The 14,962-nt window shown below is 41.6% G+C and overlaps 1 protein-coding gene across 1 annotated transcript; it reads left to right on the top strand.

The window, feature by feature from the left end:
• Positions 1-6,300: 6,300 nt before the first annotated feature.
• oprd1b (opioid receptor, delta 1b) lies at positions 6,301-10,140 on the top strand. Its single transcript, XM_071901615.1, has 3 exons — positions 6,301-6,551; positions 9,028-9,383; positions 9,611-10,140. Exons 1-3 carry the CDS (start codon positions 6,301-6,303, stop codon positions 10,138-10,140), a joined length of 1,137 nt encoding a protein of 378 aa, XP_071757716.1.
• Positions 10,141-14,962: the final 4,822 nt, after the last annotated feature.

The raw sequence follows: 14,962 nt of genomic DNA, 5'->3' as shown, positions 1-14,962 counted from the left end.
ACGTATCATGAACCGAGCAACATTGAACACCGTACAGTTCCTCCGCATTAGCCCGACCTCAACCTTACTGCTAATGGCACTCTGAGATACAATACTCCATATTTAATGGTTTGTCTGTCGTTGAATTTTCAGTTACAGTTACACACATTTTCAATTAGAGCCTGCTGTCTGTGCCTCTGTCATGTCTAAACTGCACTGACTGCCTCCACCATACGGAAATCAGAAAACTAATCATGTCCTAGACCCAGACAAATCGCTGTTGCATAACTAATTGTCAGTTGAAACTGAGTGTATTGGTGAATACCACTGTGAAAAAAAAAAAACAGATGGAAATAACATTGTGAGAGGGAGACAGTGGGATGTTCATTTAGCAGAATAACTAATGAATGTAAATATCTGTCAATCACAGCTACTGTGCCTAGGGAGGTCTTTCATTTAAAATTATTAGCACTGTAATCAGGGAGAAGTGTTAACAGTTTACATTAAGCTTGATTTATTACCTTTCTAATGATGTTATAATAAAAAAAAAAAAACACTAAATGGATTTGGCAAGCATGAGTAACTTTGCAATCAGAAGCCGTGCCAATATAAACATTGTTTGAAATGATAATATATTAGTGTGACTAATTACAATCTTATAAACCAGTCAACCATTTATGAATTAATTCTATACGATTTACTTCAGTAGGTGCTTACATTTGAAAGTCAGTCTGGTATCAGTCAAGTTCCAGACCTGTGTTATAAAGCACAGACCACAAACACAAAACACTGAGCATGGCCTTAACCTCTCTGAGGACACTGTGTAACGGTACACAAATAACAATATTCCAATTTTCTCTAAGTGATTGCCCTGTTGTGCTGACAACTCAGTAGTTTACAGACGCATAAAAGCATAAGTACCTAATTTTGGTGGTCGCCCATATAAAATTTTACACTCTACCCAATCCTTTCCCTATCCAATTAAGAAAAACCAAACCATTATGCAAAGGCAAAACAAACTAAAAACACAAGCACATTAAAAAACTAGGATGTATACAGAAATATCAGCAACTTCTTTATCCTCAGTTGGAATCTGAGGAATTATGCAAATCTGGAGACGTAATCTCTCTGTGTGACTGTGATTCATCACCGCCATCACCAGCAGTGTATCCATTATTAATACGCATGTTGAAAACACCACTCTGACATGATATAAACATCATTTCAAAAATACTGGAGTCTCTTTGTAGTGACATATATGGCTCAAGTCACAAGATAAACAGGGATATAAAGAGGCTTCAGAAGTTGTGTTTTGGTGTGTGTGTGTGTGTGTGTGTGTTTTAAAGATGCAGAGCATGGGTGTGAGATACAGTAGATTTGCAGGCCACAGCATATTCCTGCATCATACTACAGCAGGGAGTCCGATGTGCGGATTAGTAACACATATGAAAATGATCATTGTTCATGTATGGGAAATAGCATTTTCCAATTGTGAGCCATAAATGAGCCAATAAGATGATGTTTAAAAGCTCGACTGGGTTGTTGTTTGTCCCCCCCCCCCCCTCCTCCTCACCCTCACAGCCTGCAGGTAATGGTTGTGCTCTATTGTGAATGCCTCCCCCTCTCATTTTATTTGCCACCTAGAGACGCCTTATTATGCTTAACTAAATTTTGAATTTATCACATAGTCCAAAATTAATCCGGTTACTCGCTGCACAATGCATAAATGCTGAGTAGAAAATGCAGCCTGCGTTCTCTCCTGCTCCAGTCTTTCCCTGTAATGACTTGACTTTTTCTGATTTATTTTTGCTGCTCGTTCAGAATAAGTCAAAAGAATATTTAGAGGTAATATGTATACATAGAGACGCGCCTTTTATATTGACGCAGAATATGAATTGTATAGTGCAGTTATTCAGTCCCATGGAGATGACTGCACATACAATGAACCACTTCAGTAACACTATTCATGCAGTGTCAGATTTGATTCCATGGTTTTGTGTCACAGTAAAGCCTTCCTTGACCTTAGTGTGTGTAAATTCAGTCTCCTGCAGAAGAGCATCAATATGAATGAGAGATCACCCGCACACAGCTTTCGATCTCTATCAAGTCGGTGACGTGTGACGGCATCTTTACATGTGACCACATCACAGAGAGTTCACTCCAATTTTTGCGTTTTTATAGAAAATAGCAACAGTGCTCTCCCATCCGCCATTCAGAGGCTAACATGAGTTGAATAGCCAGAGGCTTGAGCAGGGTAGACTGGTATGTGTGGTGTGGTCAGCCATTGTCAGACATGGATGCACTGTGACAGCCAGCAGGGGCTCCGCTCTTCTTCATGCCTCAGCCCTGACAGCTGTAGAGCGCACAGGTAACCCAAAATATTACCAAAGCCTCCGCAAATGTATTCTGTTCAGGTTCCTCTCCCTTCCAGTTCTGTCTGCATGGAGAGGCACTGGCAGGGTGCGGTGAAGCCAAGTCACAGAGAAATGAAATGTCAATATAGCATGTACTGTATGTATGTATGTAGTATGTATGTATGTTTCTCTGACCTTTCAAATAAGTTATGAAACGCAGCAGCTCATAACAAAACTGGCCTCATGCACAACAAAGCTGATCCAACCTGATCAAAATATATAATGTGTAATACAGAATAGAATAGAATAGAATAGAATAGAATGGAATAGAATAGAATGGAATAGAATAGAATAGAATAGAATGAGTGCCACATTTCTATTCTAGCTTATATTAAATCCATAAGAGACTGTTTTGTATGCAAACAATTCCCTATATTACTTTGACTGGCGATAGAGCTTCAAATCAATAAGGATTTCCACCTATCACAAGTTAATCGATAGGAACTGATATTTCAAAGTATGAAGGCACACGATTCATTAAGATTTAATCAGTGACCGTCAGCTTTAGTTAGCACCACAATCGACGTGTCTTGTGTGATCTCCATTTAAGACTATATGAAGTGACACCAACGCGCATCAACACCCCGTCCTTATGCAAAAACAAACAGCAAGCCCACTGGAAATTGTCTGCACTCCGTGTTCCCTGCTATGAATGTGATAGGTTTGGGGAGGCAGTGTAATGCTTCCCAAGGTTTCCATTGGGCCGATGAGTGATGAGAGTAATCACACTGCCTGTACAGACTAATCATGAGTGATTCTCCCAGAGGGGAGTGGAGAAAACATAAGCACAACAACAGCATTTTGTTCATTTCAGCTATGCCCAGCCATATTATTTCTCTCTCTCCCTCTCTTTCTTTCTCTCTCTCTCTCTCTCCCTCTCTCTCTCTCCCTCTCTCTCTCTCTCTCTCTCTCCCTCTCTCTCTCTCTCTCTCTCCCTCTCTCTCTCTCTCCCTCTCTGTCTCTCTCAATTTCTTGAACATTTTATGGAAAGAATTCTAGATCATTTCAGAATTGTGTATAAGAAAATAAATGGCCCATCATCCTTCTGCTGTCCCTGCTCTAATACATTATATTATTTTTAGTCCTCTTCATTATAGGGATAGAAAGTACTCTAACCCATTATGTAACCCTATATATCATATGATGACACAGCTGGGTGTCATACGCTGCTCTCCGCTCCTGGTGTAGCAGAAATTCACCTTAGTGTTACAGTTACAATTCAGTTTCTGAACTCGGCGAGGTCAGCTGTCCCATTGAACTGTTGTTGTTTAGATTGATGTTGTGGACAAGGGGTTTATCCCAAGTGTCGGATCAGTGTTGAAAGCAGAATTTACTGCTGAGCCTTCTGGAGGTGTCGCTGGCCTAAATCAGTGATGGGAGTTGCCCACTTGCTAGCCCCGATGACCTATGAACTCTCCCCTCCTTCCTTTAACATCCACCAAAGCTCTGATTCTGCAAAGGCACTTACCCTTAAATAGCATGAGGGCTGTTACATCAGATCCTAGACTTTGGAAAACATATCTCACGCTCTCTAACTTCCTCCAACAGAAAAGCATGTAGCTTGTAATAGATTCCTAACCACGCTTTACACTTTATCTTTTCTTAATTTTAGTTTGCTGCTAGTCGCTCTCCTCCTACTTGTTTCTCTCTCTCTCTTTCTCTCTCTAGTACACCGAGAAAAACTGAAGGAACACTTTGATGGTGCTAAAAGTACACTCATTTCAAACTGATACAGCCCAAAGCTTGGCATTATATTCATTTTAGTTTATTTTATTTTATTCAAGCTTGCTCCAATATACTTGTCCTTAAATCCCACATGGAAAATGGCAACAGTATGTTTCAGTATTGAATCTTTTAACAAAAAACGAAATAAAACATCTCTCTTGAAGGAACCTGCATCATAGATAAAGCACATCTCGGGCATTATGCTCACCTGTGGTTAAATAGAAAGCTAGAACATAAACATCCTCCATTAATGAAAGAGAAATGAGTTCTCTGAACTTCCAAAATGAGCCAGATGATTTTAATTACTGCTCTTCATCTTAGGAAGACATGCGTAATCTATCTTTAGATGGAACAATAAAGAGGGAGGCATTAGAGCTTTTGTTCGACAAGCTGGTCTATTCTTCTGATCGTCCCTGTTTTTTTTTGCTGTGCTGATGATAGTTGCTAAAAGCGTGATTTTGTAAAGGTCACTTTGCAAAGTGCTTAAAGACTGTTTCAGTTATGAACACTACCGGCAACGCCAGAGGAGGATTTTACTCTGTATGTATTCAAACAGGCAATTACCCCTGAGAAAACTTCTCAAAAAGATACACGCATGCACACACACATTTCAGCCGACACACACAATCACACACAGTTGCATTTTCTTCATGTTTTTTGAAATGCTCAGTAATGGTCCGCTGACAAAAGACAGCTAGATGGATGAGGGCTTTGATGAAAATTGTAAGAAGACACACTACCTGATTGGCATTAGAAAGCCAACCATTTGTATAATTGGAATTTACATGACACAGCTTCATCTGAACAGGTCAAGCAGCACATCCAGGTTGGAAAGATGCATCAACAATTCCCTCAACAAAATTTTATGCTCAAAAAAAGACCATTCAGATACTTGGTAGTATCTCTAAACCGACTTTATGAAGTTTGGTCTGTTGGATCCAGGGATGATGGATTTTCCAGAGGGATGAAAATAAGGTTAATCTGACTAAACGTGTGCAGCAACAGGATTAAATATTGACCAACATAAATACAGTGTCCTTGAATGAACGTGTCTGCATGTGTGTGTGTGGTGTGTGTGTGTGTGTGTGCTTGCACATGCATCTAACTAATACCAGCACAATTGCTCAGGCAGGGAAAATACAGGGCAAAGGAACAGTTTGCAGGAATCACTTCAAATCCATGCATGTGACTGCTATAGGCTATGAAAACCGTCTTAAATATTTCATCAGACCTCTGCTACTGGCAGGTAATTGCATCACTGCTGTGGTTTAGTAAGGTAATTTCATTGAGGCGCCTGCCTGGTGAGAACAGTCCACTAATGGAGCGCCACCGCCACGGGCCGCAGGCCATGGAGAGTGGGAGAGGTACCCCATGGTTGAAGGTAGCAATAACAAGAATGTCTCAATAAAAAATCTCTAATTGAGCTGTAAAGCTACAACAAGGAGCGATGTTCAGCTGTTGACTTTGTAACCTGGCCAAGATTGTGACAAACATGTGGTTGTAACAGACTTGAGTCCAGGTGTGATGAGCTGCTTATACCAGGTGGGAAGCAGCTTCGGGGGCGGATGGTGAGGCAGATTATGCATGATTGGTTCTTAAAGCTGAAGAGGGAGAAAATCCCAGGCAATAAATTGGTCTGGAGGCTTAATACCCTAATGGAATAATGTGTCTCTGCTTTTATATCCTTTACACAAGCCATGAGCTTGAATCACTAAAGGAAAAGTTTGCCCAAAATTGATTACTGTTACAAACTATTGTGAAGCACATGCTTTGTAGAATGATGTGGATATACTCGTCGGTTGTAATCTGTTATATTGCATAACAGGTGATGAGGCATACCAAAATTATGTGGTGAAGCACATTATTATGTCCTAGATCTTATTAAAGCATTTTGACAAATGGTATTGCTTTAGGCAGGGTAGGAATTGAGCTTGCTTTGTGCACCAGTGCGCTTTGCCAAAGGGAGGGAGGGAGGGAGAGAGAGAGAGAGAGAGAGAGAGAGAGAGAGAGAGAGAGAGAGAGAGAGAGAGAGAGAGAGAGAGATGCTCTCCAGCCTCCTCTGGGAGCTTCAGTAATTTACCATCCAGTTTTCGTGCGCTCCTGTGCACCTGCTGGAAATTTGAGGAGGAGAAGCTTGGTTTTCGCAAAGCTCCGCGCGTTGAAATCTCACCTGAAATAAGAAATGGAGTTCCCCACTCTTTCTGCCGCTGCCGCTGCTGATTTTTCCGACCTCTACTCGGTTTCAGTAATCCCTTTCAATGTGACATTCTCCGAAGATCTCATGCTTGTGCCTTCCAAAAGCAACGAGACCAACAGGGTTACAACAAGGGACACTACAAGTCTCATCATCATCATTGGCATCACGGCTCTCTACTCGCTCATCTGCGTGGTGGGACTGCTGGGAAACGTCCTAGTAATGTACGGGGTGGTCAGGTAAGAAAGTACCACCAATAGAATAAAAAACAAAAACAAATTTGGGCTATTAGTAAAAACAAAAACAAAAAGAAAAGAAAAGAAAAGAAATACAAAACAAATTGAAGAGGTTATTTCGATTTTGACAGTTGATATTCCCAAGTGGTCTTTGGCTATGCTGATCAGTAAAAACCCATCCGAAAAATAACTATAGTAATCCTATAATAATTTTAAAAGGATGTACAAATTTAAAAGCAAGCTCCTATAGGAATATTATAAGAATATAATAGTGATACTGTGGGAGAGCATTTTATAAATGACCATAAAGGACAATGTTGACGATTACAAACTCACCAGCCACACTTTAAATTCCTATAGGAATATTATAGGACTACTGTAGTGATTAATCTCAGGGAATATTTAGTAAAAATGCATTTACCACTGCCATACTTCATATAGGAAAATCATTTTTATATGTTTTGTAATTGCTCACAGTCTCTGTCAGCGTGTCAGACTATTGAGAGCCACTCTCAAGCACACCTACTCAACTCCTACACAAGAAGGGAGGGGTGAGGGGGGTGAGAGAGGTTTGGGGGTGGGGGTGAGGGGGGGCTGAATGAATTTCCAGCTTGGTGTTGAAATTAAATTACTTCATTGCAGCATATATTCACTACAAGAATGATATTCCAAGCTCAGAGGATTCATTTGCATGGAAAATAAGAACCATATTGATCCCTCACCTCCAGGTCAATGGTAATGACTGCAGTGTCTTAATTCATGTCTTAGCACCAGATTTTTTGCTAAACTTTTGCAGAGGTAGCTAAAAATCCAAAAGCAATGATGTGATTATTGGATTCTCACTAAACATTAGGACTGCAATTCCTGGGGGAATATGTGAAAGATGTAGCCTCTATAGACCGAATGTCTGGGTATGTTGGAGCTAAAAGGAATAAGAAGAGTTTCTTTTGACACCATTTTTATTGGGTTTTCCATTTCAGAATAGTCAGTATTGAATATAAAAGACATTCTACGTACGCTCTCCCTGGTAATTACAAAACAATTACATTCTTAGTGAGATCAGTGCATAGGCTCTTACTGAATATATCTATTCATATAGGGGGATTAAGATAAAAGGTAACGTCCTTTTGTCTTCCCTCATCCAAGTAGAGCCTATTGCTTTGTGAATTCTGGCAGCAAAAGCTTTCAGAAACGCAATTTAATTAAATTTGAACAACCATTGTCATATTGTCGACGCATGTGGTGGAATCCATCTTTTAAACAGCCAGCCAACTGTTCAGCTGGCACTCGGACAGGAAAAGACCATCACTGAGCAAAACAATGACTATGTTATCAATAAGAATACAAAGAGGATTTTCAGAGGATTTTCGAGCTGTAATCTACTCAAAACTTGGACGAGCAGTTTAATGGAGGCTTAGAGTCACTTTGAACCAGTTTTTTTAATAACGTCATAAGGAAACAAAATAGGATAGAGAAACAAAACTGCTTAGAACAAGGTCTGTTTACTCTAGGCGTTCCTCTCACTGTCACCCTGCGTATAATGATATGTAATTAGGGGTGATTCAGAGTAGAGCCAGGCCGACTACAAGGCAGCGCACAGAAAGCTCTCAAATGCATTTAGTGCCATAAAAACATTATGAATCCAATAAACTCTTTTACTAGTTCAATATATTTCTAGGGCAAACAGGAGATCAGTGGGTTGAGAGAGGAAATGGATTAGATGAAATAATAAATTGCTTTCTAACCTTGCAGCATTATAATGGCAGTCTTGATTCAACCACATGATGCTTCAGCTTGATGCAATAGCTGGTCGACCTTCAAAAATTCCACCTTCACAAACTAACAACGCTTTATGGCAATTGTGAGTCTAAAACTGATTAAACCTGCAATAAGGCCTTATATCAGACCTTATAACCAATCCGGAAACTGTGTGCTATGTGGAGATTTCATTGAGACATAATGATATAAACCAATATCCACACACGGTCCAGCTGTGTTGCTGTTTTCGCCTCTTTTCTAAAGCTTGTTGTCAAATTCCGCTCCGGAACGAAGCTCCTCCCAGGCCATTCAGTAGCTTTTCATTTTTCTTAAACTAGCTTGTCTCCTCCCTCGCTGTTTAAAAGCGGCCTTCACCCCCTTCCATTCCGGAAACAAATTCTCGTAATGGCGGTGAAGCGAGCGAGTAAACTTGTTAAACTAGTAAACTTGCTACATACCTCTTGTCATTGTGGGACATGTAACCTTCAGCAGGAGAAAGATCTGGCAAAGTGATACTGGTAACCGGTGAGACTTCTCCGTAGGTACGTTTAGCTTAGCTGGTAGCCTTTATGCAGGTGCTTTGCTAGATTTGTCCATAGTAGGCATCTGTCATCGCTGAGTTTTATTTACAAATGTGTTGCGGTTTCTGTCACCCTCTAGTGGTCAGAAAATTTTGCTTATTGCAGCTTTAAAAGAGCTCAGTGCCTTTTTTCCCAATCAGGTACACCAAGATGAAGACCGCCACCAACATCTACATCTTCAATCTGGCTCTTGCGGACGCCCTGGCCACCAGCACGCTTCCCTTCCAGAGCGCCAAGTATCTGATGAACACGTGGCCCTTTGGGGAGCTGTTGTGTAAAGTGGTCATCGCCATCGACTACTACAACATGTTCACCAGCATCTTCACTCTCACCATGATGAGTGTGGACCGCTACATCGCCGTTTGCCACCCGGTGAGGGCCCTGGACTTCCGCACGCCTGCCAAAGCCAAGCTCATCAACGTCTGCATCTGGATCCTCTCCTCTGCCATCGGAGTCCCTATAATGATCATGGCGGTTACAGGGGTGACAGAGAAAGGTGAGGGATTTTTCTTGTGGCAGCGAAAATCCTGGAAATTGCCCTCATTGTATAAAAACTTAAGTACTCCACCTAGGCTTTTTAGCACCTTTAGTGGCAAGTGCTTCTGTTGATCTCGGGGAGTAATTCCGCCCTTAAAGCGAGGGTACATTTGAGCTGGGTTATTAACTTGGATTAGTTGCTCCACATGGCCCTCTATTAAACTTCTAATTGTTTTAACTCCTCAGGCAACACTGTCTGCAAGCTGAGTTTTCCCAAACCGGAGTGGTACTGGGACACGGTGACAAAGATCTGTGTGTTCATCTTTGCCTTTGTGGTGCCCGTGCTGGTCATCACCATCTGCTACGGCCTGATGATCCTGCGGCTGAAGAGCGTCCGCCTGCTGTCCGGCTCCAAGGAGAAGGACAGGAACCTCCGGCGGATCACCCGCATGGTCCTGGTGGTTGTGGCGGCCTTCATCGTCTGCTGGACCCCCATCCACATCTTCATCATCGTCAAGACCATGGTGGAGATCGACCAGAAGAACCCTCTGGTCGTGGCCAGCTGGCATCTCTGCATTGCCCTGGGCTACACCAACAGCAGCCTCAACCCCGTTCTGTACGCCTTCTTGGATGAGAACTTCAAGAGGTGCTTCAGGGATTTCTGCCTGCCTTATCGCTCCCGCATGGAGCAGAACAGCTTCACCAGAGCCCGCACTACGATGCGGGAGCCCGTGTCTGTTTGCGCCCCTGCAGAGACAGCGAGGAAGCCTGTATGACTAGGCATGGATCAGTTTGCTGGAGAGCCTGGCTGCAGAACAGTCCAGGATGACCTGCAGACTGAAGTCACACAGCTTTCTACCACAGAGTTCTGAGTCTACAGATCTAGGCTTCTGGCCTACTATCTATATAAATTATTGATTCATTAATTGATTTTATCTTGTTTTTGGTGTCATGCAATGGGTTTGCAAGATGCCATTCTTCAAAGATAACAATCAAAAACATAAATATTTATCACAGACACAAGAGTGTGGTATACAGTTTAGCTACATATAAAAAAAACCCTCTAAGACCTTGTATATGTGTGCCTGCACCTATAGCAATGGATACAAACGTACATACATTCTTAGAGAGCGTGCATGCCTGTTAGACCATGTGCATATGCACCCATGTGAACTGATCGTATTACAGATATATGTAGACTGGTAATAGTAATGTCAGTCAACCTCACTGATAACGTAATGTGAATCCGATAATGTGAATGTTCCGCTGAGACTATACTTTCACAGTCTCAGTGCACCTGCTGTTTTAATTGGAGGAAGTATCCAATGCCATTGTAAGAGACTTTTACTGAGAAAGGTAGTCGGGTGAGAGAGAAATGACGACAGAAAAAAGGCTATAAATAGTCAAGAATATAGTAAACTTCCAAGGAGGTGAAATTCTATAAGACCTCAGCATTATATTTCTGTCATTTATTTCACTTTTTTCCATCTAAGACATCATGGAGGATGCTTGTGAAGACACATTAAATGACAGAAAATATGTCCTTCATGAATAAGCAGAGATGACTGGCACTGCCAGTTTATATTCACCCTGTACATCAGTGTTCAGCTGACTCAGTGTTTTCACTCCTCTAGCAATTAGGCTGGCCCCTGTTTTCACAACCAAACATTCAGTTGACAGTAAACCCAGACTGAAGAGCTGAAGGGTAAAGTGGCACTGCTATTTTAAATCATAGTTAGGTGATTGAATGACCTCAAACTGGCAGCCACTAGCAAGGAGACAAGTCTGAATTTGAACAAACATTAGCAAGCAACAAGAAGCGTTCCCATACATATTACAGCTAATGGACGAGTTTCCACTCGTGATCCAGAGACTTGGACAGAAACAGAACATCTTTTTGCACATTTTGAGAGAACAGTCAAGAACAGATGCCCCTCATCTTGCAGCTGAGGCAATCCATCTCTCTCTTTCATTTGGCAAGGCATTTATTTCAACTGTAAAAATGTGTTATTGTTCTGTAACAACTGAATCTTTGGCAAATATGTTAAGTGATAAAGTGACTTATTTTTGTTCCTATGTGCTGTTAAACTTCTATACCATTAAGCTTCACTTGTAAACAATTATTAAATTCAAATGCTATATTACTATGTATTTACACAAAGTGCTATAAATGTTGTGTAAAATATTCTATCTACATAACTTTATTATTGCTGTCTCCTGTCTGGACTATCCCAAACGTTTTAACCATTACTGTAAAAGCAGCATTTACAGATATTTTTCTGAGAAGTGTGGTCTACAATATTTGCAACTGAATGAAATTACGTACCGTAATGCCTTATTCAGTATTATGTTCAGTCCTTTTGGCAGAAAGTGAATTGTTTTGTAGAAAATAAGTGCTTGATCTTTAATATTTCTCACATTTTGTGATTCAGTAGATATATACTTTACTGTATAGCTGTAATAAATGCTTTTGTCTTTTGAGAACATGAATACAACTGTCATAATAAATAGCATAACTTGTATCTCGTAAGTGCTTTTAGGTCAAAATATAGCTGTACATATCTTTCAGTTTTAGTCCAATATTTTTGTTTTCTGTGGTCATTATTACAGATGTAAAGTAAACACTTGTAACAGACATATCTACTATAAATACCAGCGAGGCCTCATGGAACGTGGGAGTTACATGTGTAAGTGGTTGATATGATAGTGGACAGCATATTGTTAATTAACACATTATGTTCTCAGAGAAAATGAGATCACTTGTTTGTATTTTTCATCACAGTAAGCTATGTTAAATCCACAATCTCCCCAATGAGCCTCAAATCAGCCGGCTGCCTGCTGAAAATCCCCAAGATCTGTCATTTAATTTCTTGCACACATAAAAAAGCTGAAATCATGCTCTGCTGCTGAAGTGTCATCTAATTAGACTAATAGACCTACGGTGTCTCAGAGAGTTGGCCTGAGACATGGGTTACAGTTCATCAATCCCCCACATGCCTCCTCTCCCCCAGGCTGTTGTGGATGTGGAAAAATACCACTCAAACAGCCGAGTTTTGAAGGGCATTTTAGATCGAAATAGGGGATGTTACTCAATCCAAACGTATGATAATGCACCACAATCTCTCAGTGGCTCCTTGACAAGACAGCCCAGCATTCACCATAGTGCCTACAGTGCTCATCAAGCAAAGCGGCAGACCAGACAATCAGCGGCATTCATGCTGGGGGAGATGGGCTGTGGGCTGAAGATTTCCTCTGCGCTACAAAGCAGAGCATCTCCTATATGTTTCCTATGAAATATAGATGGCTCTGTCTTGATGCTCACTGTGTGAACGGCAAGCGGAAGAGCAACAAAATTAATAATTTAAGACAGATGCCACGAGTTGACTCCTGACCATTGACCATGGCCCTTTCAAACTGTGAAATCCAATGTGCTTCATTCAACAGATTGGTGAGATCGCCAGTACTGAAAACTCAAATGTATTATGCATTATGACTTTTGCTTCTGTAGAAATAGCACTCTTTTCTGTGTGATTCTAAGCAGATAGTCTAAGATCTTTTGACCCAACTGCCAGCCCATGTATTCAGGCAAATTAACAGAGACAGAGAGAGAGAGAGGAAGAGGGAGGAGAGAGAGAGAGGTATAAAGAGAAAGAAAGGGAACAAGAGAGGGAGAGAGAGAGAGAGAGAGAGGGAATGAATCTTGCTGAAGTATTCATAACAGCTTTGAATATTGCAATGCTAGTAGTCCCTTGCCGGCCTCAAAAGCTCCAAGCATACTGTATTTTTGGAGAAAGATTTTTTTTCATTCTATGTTTCATCTGGACAGTTTTTTTTTATTTGACTTCTGCTCATGAGGCTGTAAGGGAGACTTTATGAAGGGACCTGTGGAGTGAACTATGCCATTAAATGTGCCGTTCACTGTGGAGACAGATTTGTTGCTAGGCCTGGGACGACACAATCATCTTGCTTGGCAGCTTGGATAGATGTATGACTTGACCTTGTCCAGTGCAACAATATCAAACCCGAGTAAATCTTGGGCTATTTATCCTTGAGCCACTACATAAAAAACCTCAGTGGGTGTCAGTGTAACAAACATTTTGGCTCCTCCACAATAGCCACCTACAGCAGCAAGGCTTTTCATCTGTTTTTCACACACAAAGGCGTTGGATCTTGGCTGACAGCGGAAAAACCTGGCAGTGCTGAGTCAAAAACCATATAATGAGAAACCAAAGATGGAAAAACCCACTTAGACCCAAATGGAATCAATTTTTGCTATAATGATTAGATATGCAGAGATTCTGGTAATGCACTTTGGCGTACAGCTTTCAGCGATGGAATCCTGCCACAAGACGGATCATCAGACCTCGCACTCGACTGAGGTGTTTACATAATGCCAGAAGTGCAAAAAGCTCTGTGGCAGCCTGACTGGATGTTTGGGAGCTGCCAGTGGAGCCGAGAGAGGGATTCAAACCGGGTGCCATCTGCCAGCTGAGAGGCTCCCAGTAAGTCATAAGAGGCAGGGCTGGCAAACCCGCTTCCTTCACAGGATCCAGCGTATCCATCCCTTTATATCTACCAAATCTCTCAGAAGAGTGATACTCTGTTTTTCAATTCAGCTGCCCTCCATGAGAGATTATCATTGCAGTTTAGGTAGGGCTCTGCCAATAATTAGCACAGGATTATTGGCGCTCTGACGTGGATATCAGGTACATACCAGGAAAAGTCTGTTAAGGGGATGAGTCACGCACACACCATGGTGCTGCACGATTGGGGCTTGACGCCTGTTGACATCTGGTGAACATAACAGATCTGTGAACATGCATTCAAGAGCTTGGCCTCTCTTACGAGCCCCTGCACAGCTGTTGGTCCTCCTCTGTGGGGCTCGCAGCCGCACAAGAAGCCTTCAGCCCGCTGGACGAGGGAGTCCAATCTATCAAGGCAATCTTCAGTAATTACAGCCACGGTCCGCAGGCGATGGAGCACCAGCAGCTTAAGAGCAAGAGAGATGCACTGCTGTGGAAGGTTATTCATTTCCAAATAATGCCCTATTTGGTTTCCTGTGCACACGCTCACACAAATGCATGTTTGCTCAGTGTAAACTCTTCTCTTATTAGTCCGCAGGGCTTTCAAAAGGCCAAAACCAAACAACATCTACTATACCATGGCAACAGGTGAGTACTTCACACTGTTGTTGTTTCTCTAGCTCATCTGCCATTAGTAACAGCCAGGAGCTTTATTTTTTTTAAGCAGTTACAACAGTGCTTGCTACCAGTTAGATGCTTTTTGCTTTATCTCAAAACTCTCAGCTCACTGCTAGCAGTCAAAATACAGCAAGAATACAGGAAGTGTCACAGAGTGTAACGTGAATTTTGAACATTGTCCTAGTTTCAAGGTATGTTGTCTCTCATAGATACACTTGTCCTGAGGGGTTTGGAGTATACTCTTAAGGTACAGCACAGTGCCTCCTGGATGTGATGGATGATGAAATAGTTTTGTGTTTTGAGTCTCTATGATCATTTGCAACTGAAAAATGCAATCCATTAAACAAGGGGATGTCTTCTAAGTGTTTTATGAGTTATATGTTGGATGAGTGGGTTG

Source organism: Centroberyx gerrardi, chromosome 12 (genome assembly GCF_048128805.1).
Source record: "Centroberyx gerrardi isolate f3 chromosome 12, fCenGer3.hap1.cur.20231027, whole genome shotgun sequence".
Taxonomy (NCBI): Eukaryota; Metazoa; Chordata; class Actinopteri; order Beryciformes; family Berycidae; genus Centroberyx; species Centroberyx gerrardi.
The sequence above is the reverse complement of the archived record's forward strand: the minus strand, read 5'-3'. Positions and strand labels throughout refer to the sequence as shown.